The sequence below is a fragment of the Sus scrofa genome, chromosome 16 (assembly GCF_054392235.1).
Source record: "Sus scrofa isolate SSC_HxYL_T2T_F1_AM1 chromosome 16, Sscrofa_HxYL_maternal_Yorkshire_Landrace_v2.0, whole genome shotgun sequence".
NCBI classification, from domain to species: domain Eukaryota; kingdom Metazoa; phylum Chordata; class Mammalia; order Artiodactyla; family Suidae; genus Sus; species Sus scrofa.
Genome location: NC_139398.1, coordinates 91,863,082 through 91,882,033, shown reverse-complemented (window position 1 = coordinate 91,882,033; position 18,952 = coordinate 91,863,082). Strand labels below are relative to the sequence as shown.

The window sequence follows — 18,952 nt, the reverse complement described above, 5'->3', positions numbered from 1 at the left end:
AGAAAAGGTAGCCCATGATGTGCACAGGCAGTTCATGAAAGAAGAAATGCAAGTTACCAATGAATTATAAATGTTTTCAATCTCATTAATAACTAAAGAAATGAAAACTATAATGAGAGTAAAATAACTTATCACTTAGCAAAGCGGAAAAAATTGGAAAAAAGAAAGAAAGAATAAAGTGTCCACCAGGCAAGGATTAAGGGACGGGAGTATCGTGACCCGTTGCCCATCGCTCGCTACGGACTTCATAGCCGTTAAGGTCCACAAGTGTCTGCATTTTAAAGATTCGAACGGAAATATTTCCAAGCCCCACTGTCCAGCTGCCTGGCCCTGCCCTGCCTCCAGCTCTGTGCTGGCCCAGCGGAATCCGGTGCCTGTGGCTCTTGGAGGTGACACAGAACTGAACGAGCCACTCCACGCCGGGCGCTGCCTCGCGCCAGGCCCTGCTCGGTGGGCGCTGCTGTTTCCATATCCAGGTCATGACAAGGATGAAGGTGATAGGTGGCAGGTGCATAGTAGATAGAGGATCCCTCGAGGCAGTGGCTGTGGTCCCCTCGCTAGTGATGGTTCTGGAAGCCGGGGCGGGAGGGGTCGGAGGCCCTGCTTTTCTTTTGAAAAGCTTTTCTTTTCGGAGGCCCTTTCTTTCTTTTTTGGGGCTTTAGGTCGAGCCCAGGACCACACGTGCCACGGTGATTACAGCTATGACGGAGATCCAGTAATCACAAAAATATGGTGACTAATACACACTAGTAATTTAAAATCAAGGTGAAATGGATGCATTCCTAGAAAATATTTTAAGATGCCATAATTGATATAAGAAAAATTCCTGAAAACACTAACGCATGTTACATAAACTGACTCATGCACTAAAGCCACTCCAGCTTTCACCTGCCACCTCCCAGCGCACCCGAGCTGGGGACCTCTGAAGTGAGGTGGACCAGACTTTCATGGGGTGTGGCATCCTCGTCGTGAAGAAATACGTGTCCCCGGAAGATGCAGGGAGGCCAGTCGCTCTTTGGTGATCCGTTTACTGGTCACAGAAGTGAAGAGAGACGCTTGTGGGCTGAGTTTCCTTAAATACAAATGAACGTTTCCTAAGTGAAATGAAGCAATTTCAAGAGCATATTAAAAGTCGTGCTCAGAGGAGCTGTGCCCCGTGGAGGAAAGAATGAGTCACCATCAGAAAATGTGTCAGTGCCTGACTTGCATCAAGAGACTGAAGAAAGTTTACGTGATGCTTGCAGTAGATGCAGAAACAGCACTTGCTGGATGGAGTTGAGCCTCTTCTCCCGATAAAAACTCTTAGAAAAGTCAGAACATTGTGCTCCGGAAGGTGCATGAATGGGGAACTCACACAAAGGTCCCTGCCCTGGCTGTCTCATCTCCTCGTGACAATGTCCGCCTTTTATAACACACACAGTCGATAATCACCGGAAAAAGAGGAGCCCACGGCTTGAGCCTTACAAACCGTGACCAGATTCCCACGTCACCCGCTCGCTTGGGACCTGTCGCCAACTGGTCAGGAGCACAAGCGGGCCTTTCTGGAGGTTGTGAATCAAACCACAACGCGGGGGCGGGGGGTTGAAAGGTCAAACCAATGCGTTGAACCAACCAAGCATCAGGGCTTGGCTTTTCACGTCGAGGGATTTCGGGACCATATCTAGGAGCCAACTCAATTTTCTGTCTTTTCCAGTCTCTGCATGGCTTTGCCCTGGTCGTGAGTGCCGAAGGCCTGATCTTCTACGCGTCGGCGACGATCGTGGATTACCTGGGCTTCCACCAGGTAAACACAGCTGCTCGTCTGCCGCGTGTTCGGTTCTGCCGCCTGGAAACGCACGTGGTTGCCGAGGTTTCAAATGTCTCTGAAATCAAGCTTTTTTTAAAAAAAATCATGGAGCTTCTGTCAGATGAGGGCCTGTACATCCAGCTTCGTCTGGGCGGGGGGAGTCACAGTGGGGGGCGCGGCAGGGTCCCGGGCGTCCCCCGTCGAAAGGGCAGTGACGTGCGCTGACCGTGGCCCAGCCTCCCATGCTCCCTGCGGGTCAGAGGCAGGTCCGGGCCGGGGCAGCGGACCTGTCCTCCCTGAGCAGCCCCAGACGCGAGGCACCCAGCGAGCTCTGGAACTCCCGTTGGTGTGCAGGCAATTCACGTGGGCGCTGCCCCAGACCAGCTCCCGGGTGATCCAGACCCGGGGGAGAGAGCAGAGTGAAGTGTCTCCAACCCTGGGTCCTAGAGGCCGGCTTGAGGGAAGGTCCTGGGATGAGAAGAGGGACCTGGCCTGGCCTCTGGGAAGGAAAGGAAGCCTCTCATGAGAACGCAGAGCCCCAGCTTGAATCCCAGCCCAGAGTCACAGCCCTGATGGCACAGCCCCTAGGACTTGGCCGACTGAGGCCCGAGGACACAGGCTGCTCTGCCCAGGCCACCTGCAGACGCAGCCCCGAGTGGGCTCCCGGCGCAGCCCGACTGCACTGGCTCTCCCCCTGAGGAGCGTAAGGCAAAAACAGGTGGATCTGAGAGACAACGGAAAGAACCTGGAAAATGAATACAGTGTCTGTCCGCCAGGGCCCCTTCTGGGGGCAGAAATCTGCCGTGATTCGAACAGTTTAATACCGAGAATTGATGTAAGTTTAGTATAAAGAATTGCTGCCCAGCGACCCAGGATTAGCAGGACAGGGGCGCAGACAGCAGAGGGCAGCAGTGCCCGCCGGGCTGAGGCTGGGTGCTCGGCAGGAGCACGTGCTGGAGGCCCCCTTTTAGGTCCTGGGTGGCGGAGGGCCCATTGAGGTGCCCCAGGCCCTCTCGGATGCTGGCGAGACTCAGGCAGGGGCGGCGGCTGGAGGCCTCCGGGAGCTGCCTGCTGGGTACCACTGCCAGCCCCGCAGAGCCAGCACCTTTGCCGCAGCGGGATCGGAACCAGTGATAAAAGCGAGGGGTGCCGTGTGGTGTCGATGACGAAAATCGCACTGGCAGGTGGAAAACCGAGAGGCAACGGTGGCCACAGCCTGAGGGTGAGGGTCTCTGCCACGTGAGAACTCAAGTCCACTGAGCCCCTGAGGCCGGGGAGCCTTTGATCTAATTTCCATGAAAGTGTCATTTTCTTTTTTTTTTTTTTTTTTCTTTTTTTGTCTTTTTGCCTTTTCTTGGGCCGCTCCCGCGGAATATGGAGATTCTCAGGCTAGGAGTCTAATCAGAGCTGTAGTTGCCGGCCTACCCCAGAGCCACAACAACACTGGATAAGAGCCACGTCTGTGACCTACACCACAGCTCAGGGCAAGGCCAGATCCTTAACCCGCTGAGCAAGGCCAGGGATCAAACCCACAACCTCATGGTTCCTAGTTGGATTCGTTAACCCCTGCGCCACGGCGGGAGCTCCGGAAGTGTCATTTTTGATTGTTTCCAAACCAGGGTGATTCTGAGATGTGATTCTCCCTACACTTGTTTCCAGGTTTACTTTCCTGCCACTTGCACCTGCAGAGTGGTCACCAGGCCCTCTCTGACCAGGCTGCTTTCCTGTCCTGGCCCGGGACAGTCCTTGGGTATCGGTCACAGGGTCGCAGTCAGGCAGGGGGAGGGGGGCTGCAGCAGGTGGAGGTGCGGCCCCATGGAGGGCACAGTGGGCGGGACCTCTGGGTGCTCCAGGTGGACCGGGACCTGGTTCTGCCTGCTTACAGTCCGGTGCCCATCCAATGGGCCGTGGCACGTCTGCCTGCGAGGGCGAGGCCAGGCAGGACCTTCCTCCCTGGGCTCCTCCAGACCCGTGAGCTCTGCCGCCTGGTCCATCCCCCACGGCCCTTGGCCCCGCTGGCCCTGTTGCCCTTCCTCCCTCGGCCTCCCTCCTGCATCTGTCCCGTTGCTGCATGGGGGCTACGTTTACCCGGCCACATCCACCTATCAGTGAAGACAGGTGCCCTCATGCAACACCCAGTCACAGGACTGCTGATGGAGGGCGCGAGCTGTGGACCCCAGGGTTCTAGCCCCGAAAAGGCCCCCGATGTCTCTGCAGGAGCTGGTTCTAGAGAGACGTGCTTGGGCCCACCTTCTGCACCCCGGGGATTCTAGCCCCGAAAAGGCCCCCGATGTCTCTGCAGGAGCTGGTTCTAGAGAGATGTGCTTGGGCCCACCTTCTGCACGCTCAGAATTTCTTCCAGTCCCGTCACTGTGCCCGAGTTGCTCTCCAGACACCCAGAGCCACCTGCCTTTGGCCAGGATTTGAAGGTCTTACCCCTGTTTGGCTTTGTGGAGGCAGGCCCCTGGCAGAGGAGACCTGCCTCCAGGTCTGAACTTGCTAATTGGGCCTTTTGTTTTCTTGGAGCTTGGTTATCCCCCCTGAAGCATTATAAGTTAAAAAGAGAGAGAGAGAAGTTTTGCCTTTTATTATAAGGAAATGTTGTTTCCAAATGCCATTAAACCTGGCAGTGCCTCTGGTTTATGCAAACTTGACATGACTGCAATAAGACAGCTTAGTGCTAGTGTGAGCTTCTTGTGCAAAATGCTTTACACGTCAGGAACCAGGTATTTCCTGTCACAACCAGGGTGCATCGCTGCAGCATCTTGTACTTCAGTGCCCTCTGAGCTGAGTGAGGAGGTGTTAGTTCTCTGTTTTAGTTGCCGTTGACACTTGCTGCTTCAAGAGACTGGCTGTTCCCTCTGAGGTCAGCAGGCGGGAGCTCACTCCCATGCGAGCGGGCGATGTGCGCTCCAGTGGAAGGAAGCAGTTAAGAGTCTGCGGGCGTGGAGAGCAGATGCACTCTCTGCACAAAACAGAAAGGTGGTCCCTGCCCGAGAGACCGCTTGTGAAAATGCTTGTGCTTCTAGCCTCCACTCCGAGAAGGAGGGTCTCGACCAAGGTGCGGACGCTGCCCCGACCAGGGTGAGTCACCATCACGCTACAGTCCCCGCCTGCTCACATGTCCTGACCTCATTTGTGGGGACCAGACTGCAGGAGATGAGGAGAGGCGAAGGGTGGCTGCACTAATTACTACAGAACTTGTTTCCTCTCCTAGAAAAGGTCACGTTTAACAGGTCTTCAGCTTTGCCCGAGTCGTCAGAGCCACGCCCTCCCGCAGGTTAGCCCCCTTCCTCTGCCAGGTAAGCCCAGGCGCACACCTTGCGCCCCACTGGCAACAGTCTTAGTGTGGAGAGGTGGCGAAAGGGGTGGCAGGGAGCCCCTGGGGGTCTGCGAAGCTTGGATCACCTGCTGAAACTCGCCGGAGAATAACGTGGACCCCAGCGCCTGTTTACTGATTCATGGTGAGAACAAGGGCGCGCAGTGCTCAGAGGCAGCGCTGCGTCTCCTTTAATCCAAACCACAGAGCGGAAATGCACCCATCAAAGCAGGAAGGAGAAGCGCCAAACTCCTGGTCAAGCGGAGGATACATGGTACTGCCACACAGAAAATAGAAAACATTACTTCAAGAAATCAAAAAGGTCAGACGTTCCCTGGAGGCTCAGCGGGTTACGCATCTGGCATTATCACTGCCATGTCACGACTTGATCCCTGGTCTGGGAACTTCTGTGTGCTTTGGGTACAGCCAAAAAAAAAAAAAAAAAAAGAAAGAAAAAGAAAAGAAAAAGATCCAGATAAATGAAAGGCTATGCCATATTCATGAATTGAAAAACTCAATATTATTATCATAAAGATGCCAGATCAAGTTATAGGATAACATCTATTAATAGCTTTGCCATAAAAACTGAGCAGATTTTCTGGGGGGAAACTGACAAGCTAATTGGAAATGCAGAGGGATTTCCTGTAGAGCTCAGGGGCCAAGACAGTGTGGCATCGATGCAAGGACGGACAGACAGGCACGTCGGACAGAAGCAGACGGTCAGAGTGGATGCCTGTTGTGATGAAGCTGGAGGAAGGTGCTGGGCTCGTCAGTACATGGTGCAGTGTGAACCTGATCCGCATGGAAAAAGCATCATGACCCTACCTCACACTGGTGCATGGTAAACAGCAGGTGGAGGGTGGAAGTTTCTAGAAGATGACAGGGCAGAATTAGGAGGGTTAGGAGGAAGAGTTTTGTCACAGACAGAAACGCTGTCTGTGAGGAGAGGTTGATGGATCGGGCGATGTCAGGTCCGTTAGGACAGCAGACGGGCAGGCCAGGGGGCAAGATGTTTGTGGAGAAATTCACCTGATAAAGCCTCACGTCCAGAAAGGCCGAGAGCAGTGACACATCAGCAAGACAGCTCAGCGGAAATTCGTGAAAAAACAGAAACAGGCAACACGCACACACACACTCACGTCTGAAGACCTATAAACATGCCAGAAGACACTGAATTTCATTAGCCTTCATGAAGTGCTAATGAAAACCATAAAAAGAAGCCGTGACACATCCACCATCATGGCGCAAATTAAAGGGCTGAAAACACCAAATCTTGGCCAGAACATAAAGCACCTGCCCTCGGACGCACTGTCACAATGGACGTGTGGACTGGCACGCTCACCTGGGACGACCGTTGAGCTTTTTCTCCTAAAGCTGAGGCTCTGTGACCCAGAAACCCCACTTCTGGGTGAGCAGCCAACGGAAGAGCCTCACAGACACGGGGCAGCTCTGCAACGGGCCCAGCCGCGAGCGGGTGAACGGGCGCGGTGTGCTCCGAAGCAAACCCCGCCTGGGCACTGCGTGGGACGTGGCACTGCGGCTGTGCCCCAGGCCCAGCGCCCCGCGAGGTCCAGGACCGGCCGGCCTGCGGGCTCTTCACCACGCCTGCTCTGCGGAGGGTTCCCAGACGCTGTCGGGGTCCTGCTTCCCGACGGGGCGGCGAAGCTGCGTACTGACGGTTCAGATCCTTGCAGAGCACGCGTCACGCCTGCGTCACAAAGGTTCACGAGGAGAGCCTCGCTCTGGGACACCAGGGGCCGGGTGAGGGGAGCCGCCAGGTGTGAGAACTAAAAGGCGGGGCAGGTCTGCCGGGTCTCCGCGGGGGAAGCCTGGGGTCTCCACGTCCTCCGTGAGGGGGTGGCTGTTCTCGTCCAGAGATCTTGGCCCTGGGCGGCACTGACCAAACAACCACTTCTGACCCCGTGTCCGCTTCTTTCTGTAGAAAGAGAGTCTTGGACTGGGGCGCATGGGTGATCAGGGTCCAGCCTTCGAGTTATCACACCGCTTTCTACCTTCCTGAGTTCCCCATCTGAGTTCAGGGCCCAGCAGGTCAGCCACGCAGTCGGAGGAGCACGTGCAGAGACGGTGCATCTTATCCACGCTGGGTGACGTGACCTGTCACCGTCTAAGGAGTGACTCACTGTGAGGTCTGCTTCTCCAGGAACTTCCCTCTGTCTAGTTATTCCCATGACCCTACTGAGAAGAGATCGAGACTCGGCAACGGGCGGTTGAGGTCCCAGAGGACACCTGGGAGCTGTTGAGGGGGTTGTCCCGCTGGGGTTGCAGGTGGGTGATGAATGACACGCTTCAGCTGAGGTCGTGCGGAGTGGGCACCAACCTCACCACACGTCAACGCAGAATGTTTTTGCTGACAGTAGCAACAGCAGCGTCTTCGAAGCCCGTGGCAGTGGCCCCAGACCGCCATTTCCCAGCCTGAGGGGGTGGCCCCTGCGTTCAGGGCCCTGGCAGGTGGGCGGGCAGAGGACCCGAGAGGGCCAATGACTGGCCGGTCCTCGCGGCGTCCTGCTGGGGCAGCGGTCAGGCCTGGGGGTGCTGGGAAGAGGGACCTCACTGTCCGGGAGGCCCCGGCCTGGTCCCGTCTCACCCTGTGGCTCCCACTTGTGCACACGGGGGTCTAACTGACTGACTTGTGTGACGCGAGTATGACGCGTGGGCGGAAAGTGACCGACCGCAGACGCACCCCTCCATGAGGTCGGTGTCGGTTTAGCCGTTTGGTCTCTGAGCTTCAACCCGGCCCCGAGGGTGCCGCCCGGCCCGGGGGATCCAGAGCGCGGGATCTGCGCCTCGTGAGCCGGCCGCCTGGTGTCCAGGCCATGTGGCCGCGTCCTCCGGGGACTTTCTCTTCATGGCAGATGGATGATGTGTTCGCAGTTGGTGGCGGAACAAAGGGCGGACATGCCCTCAGGTAAGGCTGCAACGACTGTCGTGTCCTTCCAGACGGACGTGATGCATCAGAACATCTACGACTACATCCACGTGGACGACCGACAGGACTTCTGCCGGCAGCTCCACTGGGCCATGGACCCCCCGCAGGCGCTCTGCGGGCAGCCCCTGCTCTCAGGGTCCGGTGGGTCTGGGGGTCTCCCGACGCCTTGGGGGGTTGGCACACACACGACGCCTCCCCAGAGGGCACCCCTTTCCTTCCCCTACTGTTGCTGCGGTGGCCACGCCCCTCCTCAGAGGGCTCCTGTGTCCCCCATGCAGCTCTCTGGCTCCTGAGCACTGCTGCCTCTCTGGCTGCCTCTCTGGCTCTGCCAGGGCGTGAGGCACAGAACTGGCTCCTGTTCTGCAGACTCCCCCCCAGACATGTGTCTTCTGGGAAATTCCTCCGGCCCATGCTAGATTGACCTGGAAAAAGCCCCAAAGACAGTTGTCTATTCAGAGAGGTTGCCCCTCCTGGGCGAGACCCCGCAAGGTCCCAGATCTGTGGCCCTGCCCCCTCGACACGTTGGGCAGGCGGCCAGTGGAGAGGTAGCTGGGGGACGAGGTGGTGTCGCCTGGGGCACAGTGCAGGGACAGCGAGCCTCAGTTCTCTCACCCACCTGCCCACAAGGGCTAAGAAATTCCAGAGGCACTTCCCACACAACTTCACACGGCAGCACGATGGATCCTATAACGCAGAGAGAAAAGGGCAAACCTCAGGTGCCAAGGCAGTTTTATCAAAGCTCAAAACTAAAAACCTGAACGGATTAATAGCCACACGTACCGTTTAACCGAGAGGATGTTTAGTCAGGGAGCCCGTGTGGCCCCGTGCGCGGTTGTACCGAAACTCAGTTTTGAGGGCAGAGGGCACCGAAGACAGCGTTGGTCACTGCGACCTTCCCGTGGGATGCGGGAGGGCAGCAGCGCTCAGGGAGGGGGACGGGGGCTGCGTGCTCCCGGGCCGCGGGCTCCGTGGTGAGAGCTGGTTCCCTTGCCAAGTGGCTCATCAGGGTGTTTTACGGTCCCCCTCGGTCGATGCCACCTGTGCCAATGCAGCAGGCGAGGATGCCGTCCTGGGGAGGCTGCTCCAGGCTCAGGAGGGGGCTGCGGGCTTGCCCCCCGAGTACTCGGCCTTCCTGACGCGTTGCTTCATCTGCCGCGTGCGCTGCCTGCTGGACAGCACCTCGGGCTTCCTGGTGAGTTGAGCGGCCGGCGGGGCGAGGCCGGCAGGGGCTCCGAGCCCCTGGGGTCTGGGCAGCCCTGGGGAGACGCACGGGGCTTCCTGATTCAGCAGGGTCGGGGTCCACAGGGGGTGAGTGGGATGAGGTGGGGGCCGTGTCCCCCCGACTCCGGGGTCCTGTCCAGGTCCGTCTCCTCTTGACTGAATGTCGGAGCACAGGAATCAGGCTGAACAGTGTCTGGTCGTATTTACCATGAGGTCTGTCCCTGCATGTTCAGGAGGGTCCAGCGTGGACAGTGGAGGCCCTGAGGACAGCAGGGTGGGCGACACCGTGTTGCCTGGTGTCCCTGCTTCCTCTGTGCCGGTCAGGAGTCCCTGTCCACCCCTGGCAGGTGCAGCTGCCCATGAAAGCCCAGCGTTGAAACTTCAGGCATTTAGAGACCCCGTTGACGTTGGGTTGGTAGCTTGAAATCAGCCTTGGTGGGAATTTTTACGTGAAAGAAACTCAAACACCATGAATCAGACCATTTTCCCTCTGACAAGCTGGACACTGAGCATGTCCCAGCCTCGACTCCTCCACACCCAGCACGTGCCCATCATACAGCAGGTGCTTGGCAAGCATTTGTTCCCTCAGCAAGTCATAGACAGATGGAGAGATGGGGGGCTGCAGCCACGTGGTGGCGTCATCCTTTCATCAAGGCAGAGCCCCGAGTCGCTCGTCAATGGATTCAATTCTAGATTCACTTTTCCATCATAGAGAGAGTGTTTGTGTCCTTTTATTACAAACTCCAAAGTTGCTTGCTCACTTTTTTTTCTTCTTCTTCTTAGGGCCGTACCCGCGGCATGTGGAGGTTTCCAGGCTATGGATTGAATCAGAGCTACGGCTGCCAGCCTACACCACAGCCACAGACACATGGGATCCGAGCCACCTCTGCAACCTACACCACAGCTCACGGCAATGCTGGATCCTTAACCCACTGAGTGAGGCCAGGGGTCAAACCTGCGTCCTCATGGATACTGGTCAGATTCTTAACCTGCTGAGCCACAATGGGAACTCTGTTACCTGTTGACTTTTATTTATTTATTTATTTATTTTTAATTTTTTTTTTTTTTTTTGGCCATTTCTTGGGCCGCTCACGCAGCATATGGAGGTTCCCAGGCTATGGGTCGAATCGGAGCTGTAGCCACAGGCCTACACCAGAACCACAGCAACGCAGGATCCGAGCCGCATCTGCAACCTACACCACAGCTCACGGCAACGCCGGATCCTTTACCCACTGAGCAAGGGCAGGGACCGAACCTGCAACCTCATGGTTCCTAGTCGGATTCGTTAACCACTGTGCCACAACGGGAACTCCGTTACCTGTTGACTTTTAAATCCACGCCATATGCTCTAGATAAATAAAAGGATGTTGTCCCTGAGTTTTATCACCGTGTATGAAGGTGTGATAACCTGGTGTGGTGGGTTAATGTGGAGCTGTCCTCGGGGACTGTCTGCTCCAGCAAATCCCACTGGGGAGCTGCCTGGTGGCTCTGCCCAAGTCGATGCCCGTTCAGGGCCCCGAGTGAGGGCTCCCACACCCACAGAACATGCCCAGGGTTCGAGGGGGTTACAGAGACTGCAGAGAGACCCTGCATCGCTCACAGGCGTGGGAGCGCAGGGCCCAAGGGGGCCGGCGGGGAGGCCGGAGACACTGAGGTCCTCTCCGCGCCTCCGCACCTGTGAGTGTGAGTCCAAGGCCAGTTCGCTCTGTGAACACGCCTCCCTGTCTGTCTGTGGGACCCCAGACGATGCAGTTTCAAGGAAAGCTACGATTCCTGTTTGGACAGAAGAGGAAGGCACCGTCGGGGGCGGCCTTACCCCCCCGGCTCTCCCTGTTCTGCGTCGCGGTGCCGGTTCTCCTGCCTCCTGTGGCGGAAGTGAGCGGGAAGAGTGCCTATCTTCGGGCTAAGCACCGCGTGGACATCTCGGCCACACCGGATGCGGGGTGAGTAGGCGCCCCCGGGGCTGCAGGCCTCTCCGGTCAAACGAGCGCCTTGCGCTGGGCATTTTCCGCCCATTCTTTCTCCGTTCCCAGCGGTCAGATGAGAAATGTGCGTTCTCTCAAGCTAGCCCATTCATTAAGAAGCGATATTAGAAAAAAGAAAACCGTCCACTAATATGTGGGAACTGTGGCCGCAGACTCTGCCTGCATCTCCCGGTTCCTAAACTCTCCAGTTACAGCCTCGAAGGCAGAGGCTGTGGTTTCTTGGAGTGGGTTAGGGCTGCGCTGCAGGGTCACTTTGTGGGAACCATTACGCTGCTGTGCGGATGTTAACGGTGTTCCCAGCTGTGCAGAAAGACGTCGCGAGGGGGACAGTGGGTCTGCCTCTGCCTTTATTCTCCCCCCAGCGAACGGTCGCCACCCTGTGCCCCACGTGGGGCCATGTCCGGAGACCCCAGCCCTCGGCCACTTCTTGGTCCCTGCCCAGCACCCGCGGCTCCCCTCTGACCCCAGTGCCTGTTGAGACCGGCTGGCTTCGCAGGGGGAGCTGCTACCGTCAGGCACATGGGTGGCTTCAAGGGACAGAGGCAGCCTCTGAGCCCCACATGTGCCAACATGCTAACACAGCAGTTTCCTGGCGCATTCAAAAATTAAATCTATCTTTCAAGATAGAAAATGTCCTAAAATAGGAGGGAGGGGAAACACAATACAGGAAAACACTCAGAATAACTGGCGAGGCAGCCACAACATGAGATGCGACAGAGCAGAGGCTGCGCCAGAGCTCGCCTAGGTGTGTCTTGTGACAGGGCCCTCTGAGTGGCAGGCGGCACGGCCCTCCACGCCGACCTTCTCCCGCCCTCGGCAGTCCTCCCCGTCGGCCTTTGCTGTCTCCGAGTTCCCTGACTGACACCCTCCCGCCAGCCTCCCTCCCGCTCTGTCCTCCCAGCGGGCCCTCCCCCCATCGCCTCTCCCAGAGGCGCGAGTGCAAGGGCCCTGCTGCCCCCTGGCGGCCGTGTGGGGGAGTGCAGGTAAGAGCCGCGCCTGGGGCCGCTTGTGTGGGCTCCCCTCCCCAGCGCTGGGCTAGGTGGCCTTCGCCGCCTGCATGTCCCTTGGAGGGCTGGCCAGGATTTGTTTGCTGAGCTTTAGGAAGCTTCGCACCACGTGACAGTGCAGTGACTCCTAGACATGCACTGTATGAAAGAGAAGAAGAGCCACTCAGCATTTTAAGAAAGAAGCAAATGGCTTCCGAGATTTTCTGGAACTGAATTCTGCTCTTAAGTGAATTCCTAACCAACTTGGGCACATGCTTCACATTCGTTTCCCTCTGAGTTCAGATGCTGTGAGGACCAGCCCCGGGGGTCTGAGACCCTCGAAGGATTGCACTGGGTGGAACATGTGGTCACTTGAAGACGTTTCAAGTCCTTCATGGTTTTCCTTGAACGGGACTTTGTGACACACAGTCACTCCTAAATGTTCACAGGTCCCGTGTCTGTGACCCACCTCCTGACTAATTGTCCTCCGAACAACTCAGGACCTCCCAGTTCTTCAAGGATATGAGTTGCGTGGGAAACTTCTGAGTTGCCTGATGACACCTGCCTCTCAAGGCTGACGCTCCAACCTCCTGTCTCTGTCTCTTGCTCATCTCTGTCTCTAACCCTGTCTCTGACCCCATCTCTGTCTCTGTCTCCATCTCTGTCTGTCTCTTCTCTGTCTCTGACCGTGTCTCTGTCTGTCTCATCTCTGTCTCTGTCTCCATCTCTGTCTCATCTCTGTCTCTGACCCTGTCTCTGTCTCTGTCTCATCCCTGTCTCTGTTTCATCTCTGTCTCTGTCTCATCTCTGTCTCTGTCTCATCTCTGTCTCTCACCCTGTCTCTGTCTCATCTCTGTCTCTGACCCTGTCTCTGTCTCATCTCTGTCTCTGACCCTGTTTCTGTCTCTGTCTCCATCTCTGTCTCTGACCCTGTCTCTGTCTCTGTCTCCATCTCTGTCTGTCTCATCTCTATCTCTGACCCTGTCTCTGTCTCTGTCTCCATCTCTGTCTGTCTCATCTCTGTCTCTGACCCTGTCTCTGTCTCTGACCCCTGTCTCCTACAGAGAGCCGGAGGGTGGAGGAATAGGGCCAGTGCAGTGCTGGGAGCTCTGGCTCAGATGCCAGTTGGACAGGATTTGAGTCCCATCCCTGCACTTGCCAGAGGGGCAGCTTTAGGCAAGTCACTTAACACTTCTGAGCCTTGCTTTTTCCTTTGATATATAAATAAAATACAGTCTCTCAGGGTACATCTGCCTTAGGGTCTAAGAATATAATCTCTGTGAGACATTGGGGGGGTGTCCACTCCCCCAGGGCAATGGCTCAGCATCACCCACTCAGTGCTCTCGGTGACTCCCTGAACTACTTCACATCTTTCTGACCATCTGGAAGAAAACAAACACATCGAAAATCATTCTAGGTGTATGTCTACTTTCTAAAGCAAATTCGTTAGTGCTTTATTGGCCTGAAAAGTGATGTGAACTGGAATTTTCAGCAAATCTGTAACTGAGAAAAGGCTTTACAATCTGCAAAGACTTTAAAGCCTGCGTTGTTGTTGCATCTCCTGGCCTTAGGTATGGCAGCATCACCTGTCGTGTTGCGGTCTCTGCCGTCCATGCATGTTTAACTGACATGTTTATTTCCTGTCCTTCGCAGAGCAAAAGCCACTCCAAGTCTGTGTGGGTCAGACTTGCACGGAAAACCCAGTTACGTAGCAGGTACTTGTTACCATTTTCTACCCTCATCATTTTCAAGTGGCTAGAGTGCCTGTGTCCTCCAGATGTGGTGTGGTGCATGGATGTGCCGTGGGGAGGGTGTTGGCGTCTGGCTGAGCCGGCTGGTCAAGAGCCTGTTCTCATGAGCACTTCCGCGGACGAGGGCTCTTGTTGAACGGAGGACACGCGCCCTCCAGCCCTGGTGCCGCTCAGTCCCCCTTCTCTGAATCCCGCAGGAAGGAGCAATGGAGAAAACGGCCTTTCTGTGTTCAGGGCACCGACAGATGCCTGCCGCTGGGGCCGGGTTCCAGCCAGAGCGCCCTGCCTGTGCTTCCGGGGTGACTCTGACCTCGTCCTTGACCCTGAGGGGGCCACAGGGTAAGCAGCTAAGTCACAGTGGTCTGGCAGCCTTGACCACGGCAGCTGGCCCTCTCTTGGTGAGACATGGGGACACGCAGAGCACGCCTACAACACGCTTCTCACCCTGGAGGTTGTCATCACACGTGCGGGGAGTGGCCGGGGACAGTGGGGGCTACAGCCAGGGCTCTGCCCAGGATCTGGACCCTGAGTGACGCCCCGTCCGCCATCCTCGCCTTTGCTCAGAAATCCTCTCCCCTCCCACGGGTCCCACCTGCCCCCACCCCTGGGCACCAGGGAGGCCGTGGGAGGGTCACGTTCAGGAAAGGAGGAGTCGGCCTGGCATCACACGGCTGCGGGCAATCGAAAGCAGGAGAGCAGCTTGTGGCCAGCACCGGCCTGATGCAGTGCCCTTCCTTGGGGCCCCCTCTGCCCCTGCTCTGTCCCACAGCTTCTCTTCCTGCAGGGATGGGGGAGGAGAGGAGCCCAGAGGGGTGCGGAGGGACGTGCCCCCTCACAGCTGTCGCCTGGAGACGCCGGGATCCACGAAGCACCTGAGCTGGACCCCAGGGAAACATGGTCAGGATGGCAGCACCAAGCTGAAGCTGGACCCCAGCAACAGCGACCTGTTCTCTGTGCTTGCTCTGCCCCGTGGCGCCTGCCTGCCCTGCCCTGGCCTACAGGGCACCGACCATGCCGGCGGTGCCGTGGCCTCCAGGAACCCAGCCAGCGGTCACCTGCCAAGGCACCCCCCCTGCGCCTGCGCCGGCCGGACCAGCAGAGCCGTTCGGGGCGGCCACCAGGGCCAGGTGCACCCTCCCCCCAGCTGCCCCTTCCCTCAGGGGGGCCTGGGCGGGGGGCTCCCGCAGCGTCTCCCAGCGGGGGGCTATCCTGCCCAGGACAAGTTTCACGGACTCCCGATGCTCCCAGGAGCCCTGAGGAACCCCGTGTCCTCACTCGACGTACCCATCAAGATGGAGCGTGACTCTGGGGCCGAGGACACAGCAGATGGCTACTCTGTGTCCCCAAGCCAGGTGTGGGTGGGGGCCAGCGATGTGGCCAAGAGCCAGCTGGTCACTTTCCCGACCAGGATGCACCTGAAAACAGAGCCAGACGCCAGGCACCCCCTGTACAGCCCGCACCTGCGGCACGGCGGCCTGCTGGGGGCCCACCCCAGACCCGGCAGGGAGCCAGCCCCCTTCCAGCCCGCACCCTGCGCCTGCCTGGAGCCTCCGCCCCGCCTCGCGCGAGGCCACCAGCCCCCGACTGGGGACTGCGACTGCAGAGCTCCCGGGTCCGCGCCGGTGGTCAAGCTCGAGCCCCTGGACTTGCCCCCGTGGGCTGCTCACAGCCAGGGCGGTGCGCCCGGGATGTTCCCCAAAAGTGCCTTGGCGACGCGGATGCCGGCCCGCGACCCCGAGTGCGTGTTCCTGCCGTAGAGCCCCTTGCCCAGCGGACGTCTGTGCGCGTGCGCGTTTGCCCCTCGGGGTGTCGACGCGGGCGGCCAGCGCAGCGCCGAGCTGGCTTGTCCAGAATGGTCTTAAGGCTGCTCAAGCATGACAGTGTCCCCCCTTTGAGGGCGGACAGTTCTTAGGAGAGCGGCCGGGCCAGCCGGCGGCAGTGCTTCCGTGCGCCCAGTGGTAGCGGTCCCCGGCCCCGGGGCGGTTTCCAGCCCCTTCTGTCCGCGTCCCCGCTTCACTGCTGCGCTGTGCAGGCAGGTCGACGCCTCGGGGAGGGGACCTCAGGGAGCAGCCACATCTGGGGTGACCCACTGCCCAGGCAGCAAATTAGAAATAAAGCCCGCTGAGCCGCGGAGCCCACGCGCCCGGCCCTGGCGGGAATGTCGGAGTTCCAGCCCCAGAGAGGCTGTCGGCGCTGGGCTCCGCCCTGCGCTCCGGGGGCGGTGTTGCTGGAGACGCGCGGCCGTGCTCCGAGGGAGAAGGGGCCGCATAGAGTCCTGTTCCTTCCAGAAGTCTCTCTGGTGTTTTCAGTGGGCCCCTAAGGGTGGTTTGAGGCTGTCTCTCTCTCACCACGCCATGTAGCCTCCTTACAGAGTCCGGGTTTGGAAGTGAGAGAGGTACCAAAGGTGGAGAAGGAAGTAGGATGTGGTCACCTTGCTGTCTTACTGACTGGTGTTTCCAGGGAAAACTCCAGCCATTGTCCTAGGAAGGATTACTAGAGACAGACAGGAATGTTTGATTTTTAAAATTGTAAAGATAACATATTCTGAGTGCAGGAAATTTGGATGCAAAAGAATAAAACAGGATGCAAAGGTTGCCTGCAGTCACCACCTAGAGATGGCTCATGGCCGTGGGTGAAGTCCACCCACCTCCCGAGTGACCCCACCCCATGGGACATGACAGCAGGGGCCAGAATCACCAGCCAGCAGGACAAAGCTGGTCAGGGACCCCCTGTGCTGGGGTTGGAGACCCCTCTTCCTACAGACACAAGCACCTGTCCCCAGTCACCTCCCTCTGGAGTCTGGGCCCCAGCAGGGACCTGCAGCCCCACCCTGTTCCATGCAGGGTCCTTCACTCTGTCATCTGTGGCTTTGGGGAGTCAGTGTTCAGCTCCTGGGTTAATGCTGGAGCTGTTCGCTAAATGCACATTCACCTTGTCAAGCTCAGGGCTGGGCGGGCAGGACTGGGTCTTCTGGACACTTAGATGCTCGCTGGGACCATGCCCCTTGGCCGCCTGCTTCGTGGAAGGGCTTCCCCTGAGGGGAGGCTGAGGGTCTCTCCCCCGGACTGACAGAGGTTAACCACCAGAACCCGGTGTTGGGAGTGGTCAATTCGTGGCCCCTGGGAACCCCAAGCCCTGCCTAGCAGCCTCTTCTTCTCTGCCCAGCCCACGGGGGCCTTGCAAAAGTGACATTGGTGCTGTGCTGTCCCCACTGTCATCGTCAAAGTCTTCCCCTCGCCTGTTACGATGGCAGCATGGCGACCTGTCCCAACCCCGCTTCCTGCTCTTACCCACACTGGCTCAGCGTCCCTCCCCTCTGCTTAATGTCACACTGAGCACGGCACACCTCCTTGTAGATCTAACCCCTAGGACAAGTTGTGGGATGCCGGAAACTTCCTCCTTTCTTCTGGTTCAAACCAAGGCTCCGCTCCTCATGGAAGCCCTGTACCACACCTCAACAGCAGCGCTCAGCCCCTTTGGAGCCCCTCCGTGATGGCTCACCAGGTCCATGCCCTCAGGCTCACTCTTCTCACCAGGCTAGGCCAGTGTGGCAAGTCCTGGGATATCCTGGGGCAGCCCTGCACCTGACACCACACTTCCCTGTCTCAGGGCGCAATAGACAGGTGGTGCCACACGCATGTACCAAATGCATCACCCGGAAAACCCCGGACTGAAAAGATGGAATTGAGAGACATCATTGCACGTTTGCACACTGTTGCCAGATCCCCGCATAACCGAAGAGCTGCAGGCGTGAGCCTCGCGTGAGGAGGAGTCTTTCTGAAGGACACACAGCCACCCCTGCCCACAAGGGCTGTGGCACCCAAGCCATGTTCCTGGAGGTTCAGAGCACCCATCTGTGGCCACTCCCCTGGGACCACGTGCACCAAACTGGTCACGGTTGGTGGACAGGCAGATTAAGCCTTGTTGGTGTGGAATCAGCATCTGGACACCAGCTCTGAGGGGTTTGTGTTCTAAAGGTACCATCATGCTTGGGACCCAGGTCCTGATGTGCCCTGGTCCCTTCCTCTGCTGGGTCGGTGGCAACAAAACTTCCCCCAGTCAGCACTTTTGTGATTTTACAGCCATGCCCCTATGGAAAAATTGTGTGGGGAAGGTGATGATGGAATGTAGAAGGTCAGATCTGGCCATTTCTGTAGGCGTGGCCATTTCTGCTTTAAAATGTCATTACCAGTACTAATTACCGGCTTATATGTTTCTATTGTCTGTAGCTTTTGGCTGTGTAGCTGAGAACATATTAAAATCAAGTATACAGGAATGATATGGAAGGGAAAAGACAAACACAAATTGTATTTTATATTTTTGCAGTTTCTACTGGATGAAAAAAACTTTCAATATGGAGACTGACTCGTTGAATTTTTAAAAATTGGATGCACTATAATGTAACTTTTTGTACTTTTTCTCAGTGCCTTTAGAAAGAGCTTTCAAATGCATTTCTGATACTGTGGTTCTTGTTAAATTCGCAATATGGATGTAAAATAAATGTTAGTATGTGTCTGCTTTAAGTGGAAATGTCTTCTTGATTTTGCAAATGAAGCCCCGCCATCAGATGTTCTAGCTTTGTCTCTGCGAAGTGGTAGTGAGCTGTTCTATGTGCATTTCCTTCCTTCAGTCCATCCCCTGCTGAATACCAGGCCCTGTGATAGTGCTTAAGACACATTAGGAAAAAAAGATGGAGAAATGCGGCTGTGCTGCCGCTGACACCCCTGTGCACGTGTACAGGGGACGGGGTGCAGATAAGTGACCCAAGAGCTGGGTAAATTCTGCAACGCCTCTGGAGGGAACATGGCGGCACAGATGGAACAGCTGGGGTCTTATAGCCAAGCGGCGATTTTGTGGGAAAGGCGGCCTCTGGGCCAAGACGGGGCAGGAGGTGGAGGAGGCCCAGGGACTGGAGGCCCCGCGAGGGCGGGGGCTGGGAGGTTTGGGTTTATAGGGC

At 57.2% G+C, this 18,952-nt stretch overlaps 1 protein-coding gene across 12 annotated transcripts in view; it reads left to right on the top strand.

Annotated features, from left to right (window-relative positions):
• The window catches only part of AHRR (aryl hydrocarbon receptor repressor), a 79,264-nt gene extending 60,746 nt beyond the window's left edge, over positions 1–18,518 (top strand). For 3 of the 12 annotated variants that reach the window (XM_085001749.1, XM_021077068.2, XM_021077070.2), the window contains 7 exons: positions 1,694–1,783; positions 8,064–8,193; positions 9,108–9,244; positions 11,017–11,216; positions 13,898–13,959; positions 14,193–14,334; positions 14,780–18,518. In XM_085001749.1, the coding sequence (XP_084857875.1) occupies positions 8,073–8,193; positions 9,108–9,244; positions 11,017–11,216; positions 13,898–13,959; positions 14,193–14,334; positions 14,780–15,752 (1,635 nt within the window). In that variant the 5' untranslated portion in view covers positions 1,694–1,783; positions 8,064–8,072 and the 3' untranslated portion in view covers positions 15,753–18,518. Of the gene's footprint in view, positions 1–1,693; positions 1,784–8,063; positions 8,194–9,104; positions 9,245–11,016; positions 11,217–13,897; positions 13,960–14,192; positions 14,335–14,764 lie in introns of all 12 variants that reach the window. The other 9 variants (XM_085001747.1, XM_021077067.2, XM_021077069.2 and 6 more) reach the window with 3 other exon arrangements.
• Positions 18,519–18,952: the final 434 nt, after the last annotated feature.